The 15,860-nt window shown below is 35.9% G+C and overlaps 3 protein-coding genes across 3 annotated transcripts; all 3 read right to left on the reverse strand.

Moving 5' to 3' along the window:
• Positions 1–2,574: 2,574 nt before the first annotated feature.
• Positions 2,575–4,742, reverse strand: LOC120121793 (probable L-type lectin-domain containing receptor kinase S.7). Its single transcript, XM_039141079.1, has one exon. It carries the CDS (start codon positions 4,688–4,690, stop codon positions 2,684–2,686), a length of 2,007 nt encoding a protein of 668 aa, XP_038997010.1. The 5' UTR covers positions 4,691–4,742; the 3' UTR covers positions 2,575–2,683.
• Positions 4,743–7,439: 2,697 nt separating this feature from the next.
• LOC120120253 lies at positions 7,440–15,849 on the reverse strand. Its single transcript, XM_039139933.1, has 12 exons — positions 15,654–15,849; positions 13,526–14,859; positions 12,510–13,469; positions 11,935–12,432; positions 11,793–11,849; positions 10,070–11,510; positions 9,597–9,946; positions 9,336–9,512; positions 8,583–8,746; positions 8,393–8,484; positions 8,207–8,319; positions 7,440–7,479 (listed from the first exon to the last, which is right to left on the reverse strand). The coding sequence occupies exons 1-11, from the start codon at positions 15,814–15,816 to the stop codon at positions 8,279–8,281; spliced, it is 5,277 nt and encodes a 1,758-aa protein (XP_038995864.1). The 5' UTR covers positions 15,817–15,849; the 3' UTR covers positions 7,440–7,479; positions 8,207–8,278.
• LOC120121799 lies at positions 11,792–13,136 on the reverse strand. Its single transcript, XM_039141092.1, has 2 exons — positions 11,935–13,136; positions 11,792–11,849 (listed from the first exon to the last, which is right to left on the reverse strand). Exon 1 carries the CDS (start codon positions 13,131–13,133, stop codon positions 12,411–12,413), a length of 723 nt encoding a protein of 240 aa, XP_038997023.1. The 5' UTR covers positions 13,134–13,136; the 3' UTR covers positions 11,792–11,849; positions 11,935–12,410.
• Positions 15,850–15,860: the final 11 nt, after the last annotated feature.

Below are 15,860 nucleotides of genomic sequence, written 5' to 3' on the forward strand. Positions count from 1 at the left end.
CAACTGTCCACCTGCTATAGCCGGTCAAAAACCATCCATAATTAATATGTGAGATTCCTTCTAATTTTTCCAAAGGGAGAAAATTTCAGAAACGGTCGGTCAAAGGTAAAACCTACAATAAATATGGGATACTGAATGAGTCCCACAAACTACCAAATTCATTACTCTGTCTTTGGCGGACCACACTCCCAACCTCCAAAATTTTCTTTTCTTTTATCCAACATATTCAATCAAATCAATTTCTCCTTCTAAATAATATTTTCTAATTATTATTTATCCAAATCAATCAATTTTTTATTTGTTTACAAAAATAAATTATTATAACGTATCAATTGAATAATTAATTCAATTCAAATCTATCTATGCCCATTGGCATTTTGTTAACAGTTTTTATTCAAAATAATGTTTGCTGGTTAGAGTACGTTGCTTGAATAATCTGATAATCTATGTTTTAGAGACTACTTTTAACAGTCAGTAGGCGGTCATAGTCATGCATTACTGGTTTTAGCCGGTGACCCTGTTAGTATATAAGGCGGGGCTTGGCTTGTTGTTTATGGCACAGTGGTTTCGAATTAGCTTACTCTTCTCTTATTTTTGTCTTTAGTTTTAAAAAAAAATCTCTTATTTTTGGCGAATTATTCTTTTTTGTTTCCCTAATATTTCTTTTCTTTGTATAAATAGTTTATTTTAAAAATCAATTAATGTTTTTTCTTCTTCTTGTTTTCTAATGCTTTTTTCATAGAGATCATCTACAAGGTATTTCAATGATTTATACATATTTAACCTAAGACACCTAATACGGAAATAAAATCTTTTGTTGTTTTTCCCTAAGAAAACTAAACAAATACTCTTCATTTTTCTTATATATCATGATCTATAATATATAGTTAGATGGATTTTGTGGGGGAGAAAAGACTTTGCAGCTAAGTTTTTCTGGGTGAGTCGCAATAGTTGTAGACTTTTTTTCTTACTAATTTGCTAATATGTTGATGAATGGATCATTAGTTTGCAAGCATACGCATACGTATATTACTATACGGTTAATGTTAAACCTTTTCTCCCATATTAATTAAGATTCTGATGTTATATGTGTTTGTGTGTGTGTGTGTGTGTGAAAGTGTAGCAGATGATGAGGTGAATGCATGCATGGTGGAAGAATGGGAAGATGAGCATGTTGACAGAAGAGAGAGAGCACAACCCAGGATTTGCAAAACGATAGTGCTTGCTTTTGTTGGGAGTGTGCCTTCTCTTCTTCTGTCACCATATTTCCTTCAACTCTCTTATGTTCCCAGCGGTATCATCCTTTAAACTTCGCATCCGAATCATATGATCATCTGCTGTAATTTCTTCAAACCCTTCTCTTATATTTGTTTATACACACAACCATATATATATATATACACGCACACGAAAGAAAAAATGACAGAAGGCATTTTAGCAAAAGAATTGAAAAGTTTAAGCTTAGAGAGAGATGGGAATGGAACTGGGCTTTTTGAGATTCTTTCTAGCGTGATACAAACCATTGGATTATTTTGAAAAAATTGAATATATATATATGTACCTTGCTTTGATCAGTACATCAATGTTACCTGATATATACCTTATAATGTGTTACTCGGGTGAAAGAGTCTGTTCAATTTCTTTATCAAAATTTTAATGTATTTAGATGGTTGATAGTTAATGTTCCACTGACGTTACCCTATATAATATACAAGGATGGTTTCTTTGTACCATCGGTGAAAATTCTCAACTCACAAAACCTATTTGACAATAGGCTTTACCCATCCCTAAAAGAATACCAGCAAATATTCTTCATTGTATTATTTCTTGTTAGTTGAAAGTACATGAAACTGAAACATAGTCTAAACACTTTTATTTTCTTCTCTTTGTTTGTGATGAGGAATTGGAAGGAGCTGTCATCAAGTAAGGATCATTCAAAACCATGATTCAAACCAGTTTAGATCGAACATCAATGCCTCTGATGGCTGAGATTTATCACATGAGAAGCTGAGACAAACCTCTGCTGGGGAAAAGAACATTCCCTGTTTGTTTAGCCTTTCCATACATCAAACAAAAGATCTGTACTTGAAGCTCTTTAGCAGAGATTTTAAATTCTGAAGAAATTGGATTAGCTTGAGTTGTTTGAGATTTGTAAACTGATATCTGCATAAACGCGCTTAGTTTGAATAGATTCTTCCACTTGTTTCATTATCTTTTTCCATAAAAACATGTAAGTTGCTTTCCAGGGTTTTGCATAGAACTGGTAAGAAATCTAAAAGTAGAAGTTTCAGGAAAATATCTGTCTGGGGTAACTTACTCTTCCCACATGATGATTTAATGTACCAACGTTGTATTAAATACCATGTTACTTTAGTCACTATTTCCGGTGAGAATCACTCAGCGTTTTCAGTGTACATTAGGACCAGAAATGTTGCATTGCCGATATGGAGAATTAAAGAGCAAATCTCAAAATTTTGGAAGTGTATATTCAGATTACAGCAGAGACCACAGGGTTCAATACATTACTTTTGAACTCGCACTAACTCATTACCAAAAAATTTATCAAGTACTATTATAATGATGGTATAAGAAGGAATGAAGGAATTAAACAATCAATGAATTTTGTGTACGAGAAAATGAAATCCAACTCTATATGATCAAGGCTTGAACCCTGGGTGGCCTCTCAAGCTGTTGTTTTGCTTTCTTCATCATCTGAAACAATGTCCTCAACAGTTAAGCTACAAGAGAAAGTAAGACTCGGTTTCATCTTTGGCACGACTGTTGGATCTGCCTCGTTGTTGAGAATCTGAAGGACTCGCCTGATGGAAGGCCTCTCAGCACTATCGGGGTGTGCACAGCTCAAACCCACCAGCAATAACTTCCTCATTTCTTCCTCCTTGAAATCTCCATTCAACCTTTTATCGGCAGCTTCAATGATCCTTCCCTCACCAAACAAGCCCCACACCCAGTCAACCAAATTCACCATTTTCTGGCTGTTTAGTCCCCCTTCCCTCTCGATCGGCCTTCTGCCGCAAGCTACTTCGAGAATTACGACACCGTAGCTGAAAACATCAGTTTTCTCAGTTGCTTTCCCGTACTGAAGATACTCAGGGGCAAGGTAGCCCATAGTTCCTGCAGTGAGTGTTGAAACTGGACTCTTGTCATGATCCATCAACCTTGCCAAACCAAAATCACCAAGCCTTGGGTTAAAGTTAGCATCGAGCATTATATTACTCGTCTTTATGTCTCTGTGAATGACTTGTTGCTCACATTCTTGGTGCAGGTAAGCCAAAACAGAGGCCAATCCAATAGCAATATTTTGCCTATGGGACCATGTTAACAATATGCCATTCGCAGGGTCTTGATGAAGCACTGTATCGAGGCTTCCATTAGTCATAAACTCGTAAACAAGCAACAATTCACCTTTCTCGGCACACCAACCTTGTAGCTGAACCAGATTTTTGTGCCTCAAACAAGCTATAATGGACAATTCAGCTAGGAACTCAGTTTTACCTTCGCGGGAGTGTTTCGATTTTTTCACCGCACTAACAGACGCCGAAGAAGCAAATACGGCTTTATACACATTTCCAAACGCACCACGCCCTATGATTCTACTGGAGTGAAACCCTCTTGTCGCTGCATACAGTTCTTTGTAACTAAACTCCCTAGGCCCTGCCAAAATCTCAGCTTTGAGATTCTTCTGTACCCTCGTATCCTTCCATTTCTTCACAGAAACATAACCAAAAACAGCAAGAACCACGAAAAAGAAAGCCGGACCAGCAATCCCGAGTCCAAAACCGAGCCTCCTGTGGTGTTTATTGGAAGTATTTGATGCAGGAACAGTAGGTATTATTGTGACTGAACTACCAGATACATTATGAGGATGCGATTTTGGTCTCACAGGAAGGAAACCAAAAGTTTTGAAACTCCAATTCTCAATCGTATGAATTGATGTACTCCCTTCGGTTGAAGCCGAGAACCCAACAAAGACATACGTTTTAAGGTAACCAGACAAATCAATATCCACAGACAACAATGGTGTCGGAGGCTTCACAGTCGAATAACTCAAGAAAACATTCAAGGCCCTCAAATCATTCTTGTAAACAATCCAAGCAGTTATCAAATTCCCACTCTTTAAATCAACGTCTTGCAACAATGCATCAGCGGCCTCGATTGAATTAAGCGAGTTGATATCCAAACCGACATGGTTTTCATTCGAATCACTGAATCGAGTATCGAGCTTGGTATCGAACTCAACGGCTAAAAACTTGTTCTTGGCCAAATCTGAAGAGTTAGCAAGACCGAGATACCCACCTGGACTCCCGAGGGTTTGGTTATCAGGCGAAAGAAAGAACGTTAAGCCGTCGCCGTAAGAGCTTAGATCGTCGCAGCTGATGGAAAAAGAGAAACTCGTGGAGAAAGAAGCCGTGATATTGGATTCTTGATCGAAGAAACGAATTGGGTAGTTGTAGATGAGGCTACCTGAGCTTGAAGAAGGCACGTCAGTTTCCCTGGTTAGGCCTATGACACCACTTTTAAGATGGGAATCGCCGAGGAGAGTGAGGTTCATGGCAGTAAAGAATGGGAAATTGAAGCTTGTGGTTTCAGCTGAGATTAGAAATGGGGAATCGAATGTGAAGAGAAGATAAACAAGAAACAGCAAGAAAACAAGAAGGTTTCTTGGTAGCATTGCTTTTGATTTTGATATAAGATTCTGTGATTGGAGATTCAATATTACCCAAAGTCCCGAATCGGTGCTAAGTTACAGTTACAAACAGTGTTCAAATTTTCTTTCGCAAAGGGATATTAAATGAGAAATGGAGTAAAAGAGGGGGGAATGTGGTTTAAAGAGTTGGAAAATAGGCGCCTGAGGATGTTTGAAGAAAAAGATCAAAATAAAAAGGGTAAAGTGCACAAAGGGTCACTAAACTATACTTAAATATTATTTTAGTCACTGAAGTTTCATATGTTATCAAATGATCATTAAACTTTTCAAACTGTTATAAAATAATAACTAGAACTTATCATATTATTATAAAATGATCCTTAAACTTATCAAAATTAATCATTGTTTTTTAATAATCCAATAAATCTCATGATTATTTTATAATTTCAAAAACTTTGATGACCAAAAATCATTTTAGTATAATTTATTGATCATTTGTGCACTTAACCCAAAAGAAAATAAAGTGGAATCATATATTTTGGAACTTTTCTTTCTAAAAGTTTAATAGATGGAAATATAACGGTTAGATCGAAGATGATTGGATTTGGTCATGGTCAAAACGCTTTAGTTTTAGGTAATTAAAAGCAATAAGATGGTCGGGACAGAGATGACAATGAGACGAGAGATCCTAAGTTTGATTTTGTATCTATCTTTATTTTTTTTCCAAAAGTGACCGTTTTAAAGGTGGGTGGAGCGTAGAATTGGTAATATTAGTTATTTGACGAAACATATTTTTATATTAAAAATAGTAAACATGATTACAATATTAAAAAATATATTAACATACAAAAATCATATTATAAAACTATGGATTATTATTAATTAACGTAAGACAAACCATGTGAATGATTCCCTTATTCAAAAAAAAAGTTCAGATTCTGACCCAATGCTGTCACTAATATAAAAATTGATGGCATATTGAATTGCATGCTGAATCTTGTATACAAAAAACAACAAATTTGCTATTGACACCATCTGCATGTAAATTAGCTCAATCAACAAACTAAATTTCAAACAATACTTGCTCAAATTTCAAAACTGGCTACTTCATATAACCGTTGCAGGAATAGAAAATTTGCACCCCAATAATGGCCACTCGTACAGACAATTTGGATTAGTGCTACTGTCCAATAGTATTACTTCGAAAAGAAAAAAAAAAGCGAAGACCATCCAATAGTAAAGACCGAAATGCTTTTTCTTTATATGAACACGCAATAAAAATATAATGGAAGGGCATCAGCCAACGAACGGGGGCAAAAGTGCCCAAATAACGACGTGGGAATTTTTAATTCCCAAAGTAATGTACTCGATTAATTTTTATATAGGGTGTTTTTTACAGGATTTTGGGATCTTTCGGTGTCTTCAGGGGTGGACCAGATTTCTCGACGTCTTTGGGTGAATTCAATTGCGGAAATCCTCGCGTCTTTAACATTTAAAAAAAAAGTTGGCATTTTTACACAAATATCACCTTAACAGAAATTAATTACTTGTTAGGCACTGTTTAAAAATATTTTACAGATCTACATATTTTAAATACTTTCTATAAAATTATTCATGCATTAAATTACACAATATAATTATGTCTACCAATTACTACTTGACATTTTCTGATGCGTTTTTGACCCTTTCAAAATCCTATACGTATAGTATATTCTAGGATTTTGAAAAATAATTTTGCAGAAATGCGTGACACATTCACCGCATAGGATTTTGAAAAATAAATATTAGTTATAAAATTTTTATAAATATTTTCAAAATCCTATGCGGTACATGTACCGCGTCTTTCTGCAAAATTATTTTCAAAATGATGATGATTTGTAATATTTTATAAAATTATTTATATTTTAAATTACTTACCCTCAAAGTTTCCTAGAATATACTATACGTATAGGATTTTGAAATGGTCAAAAACGTATCAGAAAATGTCAAGTGGTAATTGGTAGATATAATTGTATTATGTAATTTTATAGAAAGTATTTAAAAATATGCTAGATCATAAAATATTCTTAAACAGTGACTAACAAATAATTAATTTTTATTAAGGTGATATTTGTGTAAAATAGCCAAATTTTTTTCATGGAATCCCAGACGCCTAGAAATTCATCTAACAATGAACACCCCGAAGACACCGAGAGATCTTAAACTCTATAAAAAAAACACCCTATATCATGAATTAATAGGGTGAATACGTTACTTTTAGAATTAAAAATTCTCACATCATTATTTAGGCACTTTTGCAAACGGGGATAGAGGGAATCTGTTAGCTAAGACCTCTAAAATTTAAGTGCATATCAACTTAAAATAATTGTACTACAATTAATCGTAGTTTGAAATTATCTAGGGTTCATAAAAATATTACATGAAACCCACACTATCGATTATCAGTTAGAATAATTGTAACTACAATTAACCAATCATAATTTAAAATTATGTAGAGCTCATCAAAACAGTACATAGAGCCTACACCGAAGTAATTTAAATATGACTGAATTATTACAATATTATGAACAATTAATAGAAATGCTCCCTTAAATTAGGTGTGTTACCTGGTGATTAGGGAGTGAAATCGTACAAAATGTCATTTTTGATCTACTTGTTTGCAGCTTCAATGGCTGGGTTATTGACTTCATATTGATATTATATCACTAAACACGAAACAGTACTAGAAATTAGATAGCATCCATTAAAATTTTCAACTTGGAGTTTCAGAGATCATCTTCTTCTTACTCTTCCAAAATGTCTCTCCATTCAACCTGCCACAAAAGACCAATAGGAGTGAGAATTTAAAAAACATTTTTCATACATCAAATTCATAATACCCTTGCTTCAGGGGTGAGCATTTCTCGATTTAAACCGAAAAATCAACCCCCCTCAATTATTTCAGTTCAAATTTTGACAGTTTGATCAGTTTTCGATTATGGGATAGGTTTTGTAGGTTATTTCAATATTCACCAGAAAAATGAGATAAATATATTTATAATATATAATAACTTAAGCGGGTTAAATCAATATTCACCTAAAAAATGAAATGAAAATAAATTTGAGCTTGGTAAGAAAGAAAAGTGAAGAGAAAGAAAGAAGAGATGATTATTTTCTATCATATGTCAAAATAAATCAATTTATGTTGGAGAGAAAATGTGAGAGAGATGTGAATTAGTTCAAATCATTTTTTTCAAAGCTTAATTTCTTTCTCTACCAAGCAATGAATAAAAAGAAAAATATATTCTTTCATTTTTCCATTCTTCCTACCAAGTACAACAATGAAAAAAAAAAATATGCCCTTTTCTATCTATTTAGTTTTACATCCTTCCAATTTTATTTACCCCCTACCATGAAAAGCCTTAGCCATGAAGAAAACTAGAATGGATCAAGGAAAAATACCTAGGGTGTTTGGTTTTCACAAAGTGCTAGCTGCCTCAAGAGCATGATATTTAGTCCAATAAAGTTACCAATGCCAATGAAACTGAAGAGATAGTGTACCTTTATAATCATGCAAAAGCTATCTTTAAGTTGGCAGAAGATGCTATGCTTTTCAATATCGTACCATCCAATTTAATTTGCACCGTTTTGCTGGAATTTTCTTGGCAAGAGAACTGCGTATGAGAATAACTGTTAGTCCAACAGCAAACAACATAGGACAAGATTTTACAGTTGGTAAAAAATCACCTTGAGAAATGCTGCAAAAGCTTTCTGGGGGAAATATTGCTTCTGGATTTACATTTTGCTGGGAAACAATAGCCAGAGCCACACGATTTTTACTGCAAATTTACCAAGAGTCAAACGCTAATTCTCAGAACATCTTAAGATGGAATTGAGTACCTACCTGTTTTCAGAATGATAAAACTGAGTCACATACCTGGCCCATGAAGGAACAAATTTTCTATTAGGTTCATTTTCATCGTCATCATCTTCTTCTTCATCATCAGAACCTTTGTATGGAGAAATATCATATGATTGTTCAATATTTACGTCTGCATTTTGGTTATCACTCCCTTTTACTCTATTCAAGGTGCTCATTACCTGACAAGATTCAATGTCCACATGAGGCTTTAATGAAAAAAATATTTAACCATGCAATTAGTAGAAGAAACATCCAGGAATGGTTTCAGTTAAACCAGTATCAATATAGAAAAGCACACAAGCCTCGTATAGAAAATAGAAAGCCTCTTTAGTCTTCAAGATTTTGCAAAGATAGCAACAAAGATGTCTAAGTAATGCAAAACAATCCATTTAAAGGTCTTTATACTGATTTTGAAGTTCCATTCAATCAGTTTTTTTTTTACCACCCATTGTAGCATAGATGACCTCTCCTTATGTTGCAATTACAAAAGAAAATCTCATTGCAGTTGCTTTTTTCCCCCACATGTTTTACCCTCTCGACGCAAACTGAGAGTACTTAAGCACATGATCTATGCATAAGACATAACATTGTCCTTACAAACAGCCTTCAAAGATGGTTAGCGGAAAAGAGAATGTACTTAGTTTAATATAGCAGTAATACTAAGAGGAAACCTTAAAGTTCCTTTTATTTAAGCCAAAGAGGAGATAATTTCTTGAGGGTAGATGAATTTCCAAAATTAATTATCCGAATCTGTTAACTGAAATTTACCTTCGCATTAAAATCTTCACTGGCCGTGCTGGTTTTTACGGCATCAGAAGTTGAAGAAACAACTGTGCCAAATTCCCTAGTCGACATTTTTCCTTCACTTGCTACTACTGCTTTTTGCATTTTCTCGTGCTTCAATGCTTCACTGTTAGGAACCTTCAATGTTTGTGATCTCTCAGCCTAAAGCAGACATCAGAGTTAATTCCATTTTGCAGAAAATAAGTTCTAAAAACAAGACATAGTTTACAGCATAAGGAAGCATACCTGGGCTTGGGAATTCTTTTCATTCTCATCCTTCTTTGAACATAATTTTTCTTCAGGGCCACGCTGCTGTCTCCGTGCTTCTTCCAGGCGCTTTCTTTTTCTTTCTTTCTCCAACCTTTCTTCTTCCTCCCTCTGTCGTTTCTTAGCGGCCATACTGGCCTCTTTTTTCTTTCGTTCTTCTTCTTTCCTTTTCTTCTCGAGCTCCAACTGCCTCAAGTTTTCTAGCTCCAACCTCGCCCGTTCAAGTTTCAACGCCTCCTTCTTCATCTTGCGTTCATTTTCTTTTTGTTCCGCAAGTTTCTTTGCAGCTTCAGCAGCCTCCAGAGCCTTCACTTTAACATCCCTTTTCCCTAAAAGGAATTACAAACAACTTAAAGCATCTGCATAATCTATAGGTAACACAAGTTTTCGTAAAATGCTAGGGAGAAATGACAGGAAAAAAATGGCTGCAGAAGAAATGAGTAAATAATTACCAGTTGCAATGGAAGCTGCTTGTTTTTGCTGAGCGATAGGAATAAACGAAGTGACATTTGAAACTATATTATTGATCTTTGACTCCTTTTGAGAGAAACTTGGCCCACCTTTTCTTTGATTGGTTTTCTCAGATAGTTTTGGTTTACTGAACCTATTACGAAGTGATTCACTTGCCCTTTTGGTAGAATTTGCCACTGATACTATACTGCAGTTTTCTCTCAACTTAATTGTATCTCTCCTCTTTGTAGCATTGTGTTTTCGAACCTTTTGCTTGGTCCCCTTCTCAGTCCCAATGAAGCTGTAGGCTGTGTTCACAGAGTCCAGGCTATCTCTAACATTAAAATTTTCAGCTCCAGAAACTGATGAAGGAACATTGGGACATTCCCTAATCTCAGTAAGTGGTTCCCTTTTGGAAGAGAAAGTCACTGTTTTTGAAGCAGTGGCTTCCTGAAATGCATCAACCACCTCTTCCGTGATCTCATGTTCTTCGTTAATGCAGGGCAGCTCTGGCTTTAGGCTACCTCGCTTCTCTGAACTGTCAGAGTTTGATGTGATTCTATCCCAGAACTTGCCAACTGGAGAAAGATAGGGATTTCTCTCATTTCCAGTAAGCTGAGAACTAGATAATGGAAAGCAATCAGAAAAGCCTTCTCCAAGAAATGCACGATTTGTTTCCTCTCCAAAGCAACTACTGCTGATTTTAAGGTGACTTTTTCTATCATCATTTTCGGGAAGAGTGCTCCTCAGGTCCATGCATTCTAGAAGTCCATTAGGAACAGACTGATAAAGACCAGTCGCACGGTTTGTTTCCTCACCAAAGCAACTAGAGCTCCTCAGGTCCGTGCATTCTAGAAGTCCATTCGGAACAGATTGGTAAAGACCAGTTGCTTGGTGCAATCTATACGTGGATGGAAATTGGGGCAATGGGGTACGAATACAAGCAGATTTGCAAAGCTGCTCCAGAAGGCTAACACGTCCTATTGTAGTATTTGGAAGGTGAAAATTTTCAAAGCTAATGCCTTCTTCGCCATTGCATATTCGTTCACCGTCTGTCTTAATAATAAACCCCTCTAGTTCTGGTTTACTTTGATCTGCGCCGATCAAGTCTGAAGGGAGTCGACAAGGAGAACTGATGAGAGAAGTTGAAAACTTACCATCTTCTCCTAGTTGACATTTGCTTTCTTTGTTGCTCCTTTCACCGTAAGCCAAATGGTCGATATTTTCAAATTCAGATTTAGCCCCAACATTCAATACGATTTTGTTCTCATCTGCAGTGCATTTCCTTGTTGAACCAAACATGAAGCTCGATGAATCTACCGCTCCTGTTCTGTCCACTGAGTGATCAAGGGTATCTATGGGCAAACTTGGGACAGAAGCCACATCAAATTGGTTATGCATAAAAGTGGAAGGGATGTCCCTTTCTTTTCGATTATATTTCCCCTGGCAACATAAAAAATAAGACATCAACTTTACAGATCCTTTGCCCCTAACTTTATTTTTTTCCACATGGGATAACCTCTACAGAGGTATTATTCTCATTGAAAGAAACAATTAACTTTAGCTTAATCAATTGTTTTGTACATAAAATTGAGTTGAAGTGTAAGCACTCTTATAGCAGGAAAAGAGGTATAAGACATCCCTAGCTCATGGGAAGTCATAGGTATTAATATAACAAGGAGTTAATCTAGAGGAAATTTCCGTTCCACCTATAATGTAGCATACCTCATTTTGTTCTTCATCAACTAAAGACTTAGCACTTAATTGCTTTGCATCTTCTTCCTGAAAAATAAAAGTTCTTAGATTTTGAATATGCTTAGGATTATATTGTACAAAACTAACCAGTAAATAAATTCAAGTTCTTTACCTTCAAGCTTAATGAAAAAGACGGGGAATTATTTTGTTGATCATCAATTTTCCTCCGCTTACGTGGCCATGAACCCTCCACATGGGGGCTAGAATGTTTACCTTGTTGTATGGACAGAACTGAAACCTTCTTGTCACTTGATTTTGCATGTGTTTGATCAAGAACAGAATCAACGTCACCAGCAATACATCTTCCCGTTGTAGCTTCATTTTGAATTTGAGAAGGACTTGACTCCATCTTCTCTTTCAGAGAATGACCCTTTGTTTCTTCAAATACAGCAGCAGCATTAGAATACCCAATTGCATCATTGGAAGTTGCATCTGCTACCCTTGGCAGGGGAGGGCTACAAATCGCAGGACCACTACATAAATCAGTATTAAGATTATGATCACTAGCTTCCGGAACCAACATTACAGATTTTACTGCAACCTTCCCCCAATCCTTCTCAAAGAGATGATCTATCCCTGAATCAACATTTATATTGGATCCTGCAACATCCTGTAGCAAATTTTCATGCAAAGCATCAAAAGAAACTCTAAAGGTAGTTGAAAATTTTCCAAGAAAGTTTCCTGTACAGAAATCTCATTGCTTTCAGGCACAGAACTTGTTACAGCACCCGTACCAGCATCAGGTGTGTGTTTTTCTGAGGAGAAAACAATTAAATTGGAAGTTCTACCAGCAGATGTCTTGCTAAAAGCTGTTTCAGACAGTTTCTCCTCATTGCAGAAAGGTTCTTGCTCCTCTGGCAACTGCTTTTCATGGGATGAGTTGTGTTTTTCTTGGTGGTGAGCAGAAGTTACTTCATCCAGATTATCTGCACAAGGAAGTGGTGTAAGAGAACTTTTCTCCAATGAGTTGATCATGTTTTCACTCTTCAACATTAGACTAGAAGCTTCCTTCAGAGTGCACTCCCCCAAATCATCAAAATCAAGTTGCTTGGGCAACACCTTCATAGCAGATGAAGATTGTGAAAATTTTCCGGTGGCTTCCACCTCAACTCTTCCATACCTATTCAATGACTTGATAAGAGAAGGATTGTTACCACCATCCAAGTTAGAGGCAGAACTAGCTGATGCCTCAACTAACTCAACAGAATCCTCATCAGTGTCTGCAACAAATGCATCACATTGATTCAATTCAGCAAGAGCACTACCATCAATACAAGGCAAGTAATCTACTTGAGTGCCAGAAATTTCCATATGTCCAACATCTTTATACCTCACAGATGACTTTTTACATAGGAGCTGGTTGGAAGCTGTTGACTTGGATTGTGTAACTTTATTCTCCAGAGTATTAGAGGAATCAAGTTTAAACAACTTTGCACTAGAATTAGCTTTTGACCTGATACTACCATCATTATTTTTATCCACAACAGCTTTCTCCAATGTTTGGTTATGACTTTTGACCTTTACCTCAAAACTTTCTTTGGTGATATTGAAAGGCTTAATCAACTCATTAAGATCATTAACATGGCAGGGACGCTTCATTGATTTGCAAATGCCATCATTGATGTTCCTATCAGGACAACTATACGGCTTCAAATTTTCATTTACAATGTTATGGTGTAGGCTAGAACTTCTGGATCTTGTTAATCTTCCTTGATAAACATTGCTTTCCTTTCCTTGCTCCGGTGGTCTCTTGCTTCCATTGAAACACATGTTTCATCAGAGATAGGAGTAGGCTTTACCAATGCCAATAACTTATCAACAGCACTAGGCTGTTCTTTTGATCTGCTGATGCTTTCTAGAAGCATATTGTTATCACATTTTGCAACTTTAGAAGTTTTGCCTGCACATGAAAGCCCATTTACAGACTTGGGAGATCGGTCAGAATTTCTAGATCTTGTGACCCTACCAGAATAAATATTTCCTCCCTTTTCCTTGCTTTGGTATTGATCTCGTTCATCCTTTGCTGCTACACAGGTACCAGCATTATCAACTGGCTTTACAGATTGCAATAATTCATCAGCAGCATCAGGCTGTAGTCCTGATTTGTTAATGGATTCTGTGAGCAAAATATCATCCTGCTTTGCAACGCAAAAGCTCATATCTGGACTTGGAGGACTACTTGCAGAAATTGGAGGATGAACAGTTCTTGACTTTGTGATACTACCGGGGCAAATATCTTCACCCCTTCCCTGGCTCCAACATTGACCTCTTTCTTCATTTTTCACTACAAAGCTTTCAGTATTATCAACAGGTTCAACAAATTCTGACTCCAATAACTCATGATTAACAACATGCTGTTCTCCTGATTTGCATATGGATACCCTAGGTACCACCTCATCCTGCTTAGCAACATGAGAAGTGTTGCCTGCACCTGAAGGCCCACTGTGGGACTTCGAAGGTTGGACAGAACTTCTTGATCTTGTGATTCTATCGGAGTAAAAATTTCCACTTCTTTCCTTGCTCCTGTATTGCCCTTTTTCTTCCTTTTCCCCCTCATAACTCACAACATCGTCACCAGCTCTGATCAATTCCATCTTATCCACAGGACCAGACTGTAAAGATGCAATCTTGGACACTTTGTTTTGACAATTGCAAGCATCACAATTATTGTCACAGCTCTCACCTTTTTTACATAGTTTCTTTGCACTGTTTCGATGCTCTAAAGCTCGTTGCCTAGACTTAGATCTCTGGATTCTTGCCAGTGATAAACAAGGGTCGGGACAAATATCTGAGACCATCCCATCTCTACAATCTTGAGGAGGAGATGTAACACTAGGATCCAGCTCATCAGTTTTACCATAAAGGAACTTATCTAAGCCTTCATTTTCATTTGAAGCATCAACTCGGGAGCATAAAACAGGGGGTAAGTTCACATTATCATTTGTAACAACTGGCTGTTGATACAGAGAACAGTACGGAATGGAATGTTCTGACCGTGGAAGTAGGAGTCCTGAGATGAGATCTTCCTTGTTCAACTCTGCAATTAAAAGCAAACCTTTCTTTTTTCATTTATAAATCCATTAAAAGAACTGTTAACAGAAAACTAAAGAAATTATTCTAAAGTAATTGCTAAATTAAGTTCCAACACTAAAGTGCAATCATGAATTCAAATGAAGACTTTGCAAAAATGTAACGAAGAGGGACGAAATTTGAAAATGGAAAGGACTTTTCTATCTTTGAAGAAGCAAGTTTTCAAAACTAAGATCTTGAAGTCGATGGAATATTCCTTCAAACATTGTCTAGTTTAAAAAGGAATTAAGCATTAAATCAATTATTGAATTAGTTCAAAGATAAATCAAGACATCATTTCTAAACTAATGCTGAATGGAATATTAGTATTTAAAAAAGAGTATCAGAAAGGCAACAACAAAGAAGAATTCAAGATGCAATAGCTAAAGAACACTTCAAATCAATTACGTAAAATCAAGCATTAAATCAAAATTATCAAATTAATTAAATGGTAAAATCAAGAGACCGTTGCTAAATTAAAGCTTAAACTTAATCAAATATTTATTATATTTATGCCTATTAGAATTTAATAGAATATCAAAAGCAATAACTAAGAATTAAGAAGAATTCAAGACGCCATTTCTAAATAACACTTCAAATTGATTAATTACAGAAACAAAAAAGACAAAGAAATTCACGGATTTATATGGAGTGGAATAAAATATAAGCTTTAATAAGGAAACTAAAACCATATTATATCTAAGATATAGTTGAAATGAATTCAAAATGTAAAGCTTAAATGGAAACAGGGAGCAGGATTACCGGATGGAGAAGTGGAGAGGAGCCAAGGCGGAGGAACGAAGCCGTCGATGAGACATTTGGAAGCGAGTTGGTGATCGAAGAGAAGGATTTGTTGCTTCACGTTATCGATTATTCGATTCTTCCTCTCGAAGATCTGAATCAACGCTTTCTCTATCGTCGACATTGGTCTTCTTCTTCAATAGCCACGATTTTCCATTTAAAGTCTTT

The sequence above is a fragment of the Hibiscus syriacus genome, unplaced genomic scaffold (assembly GCF_006381635.1).
Source record: "Hibiscus syriacus cultivar Baekdansim isolate YM2019G1 unplaced genomic scaffold, ASM638163v2 tig00001120_pilon, whole genome shotgun sequence".
Classification (NCBI taxonomy): Eukaryota; Viridiplantae; Streptophyta; class Magnoliopsida; order Malvales; family Malvaceae; genus Hibiscus; species Hibiscus syriacus.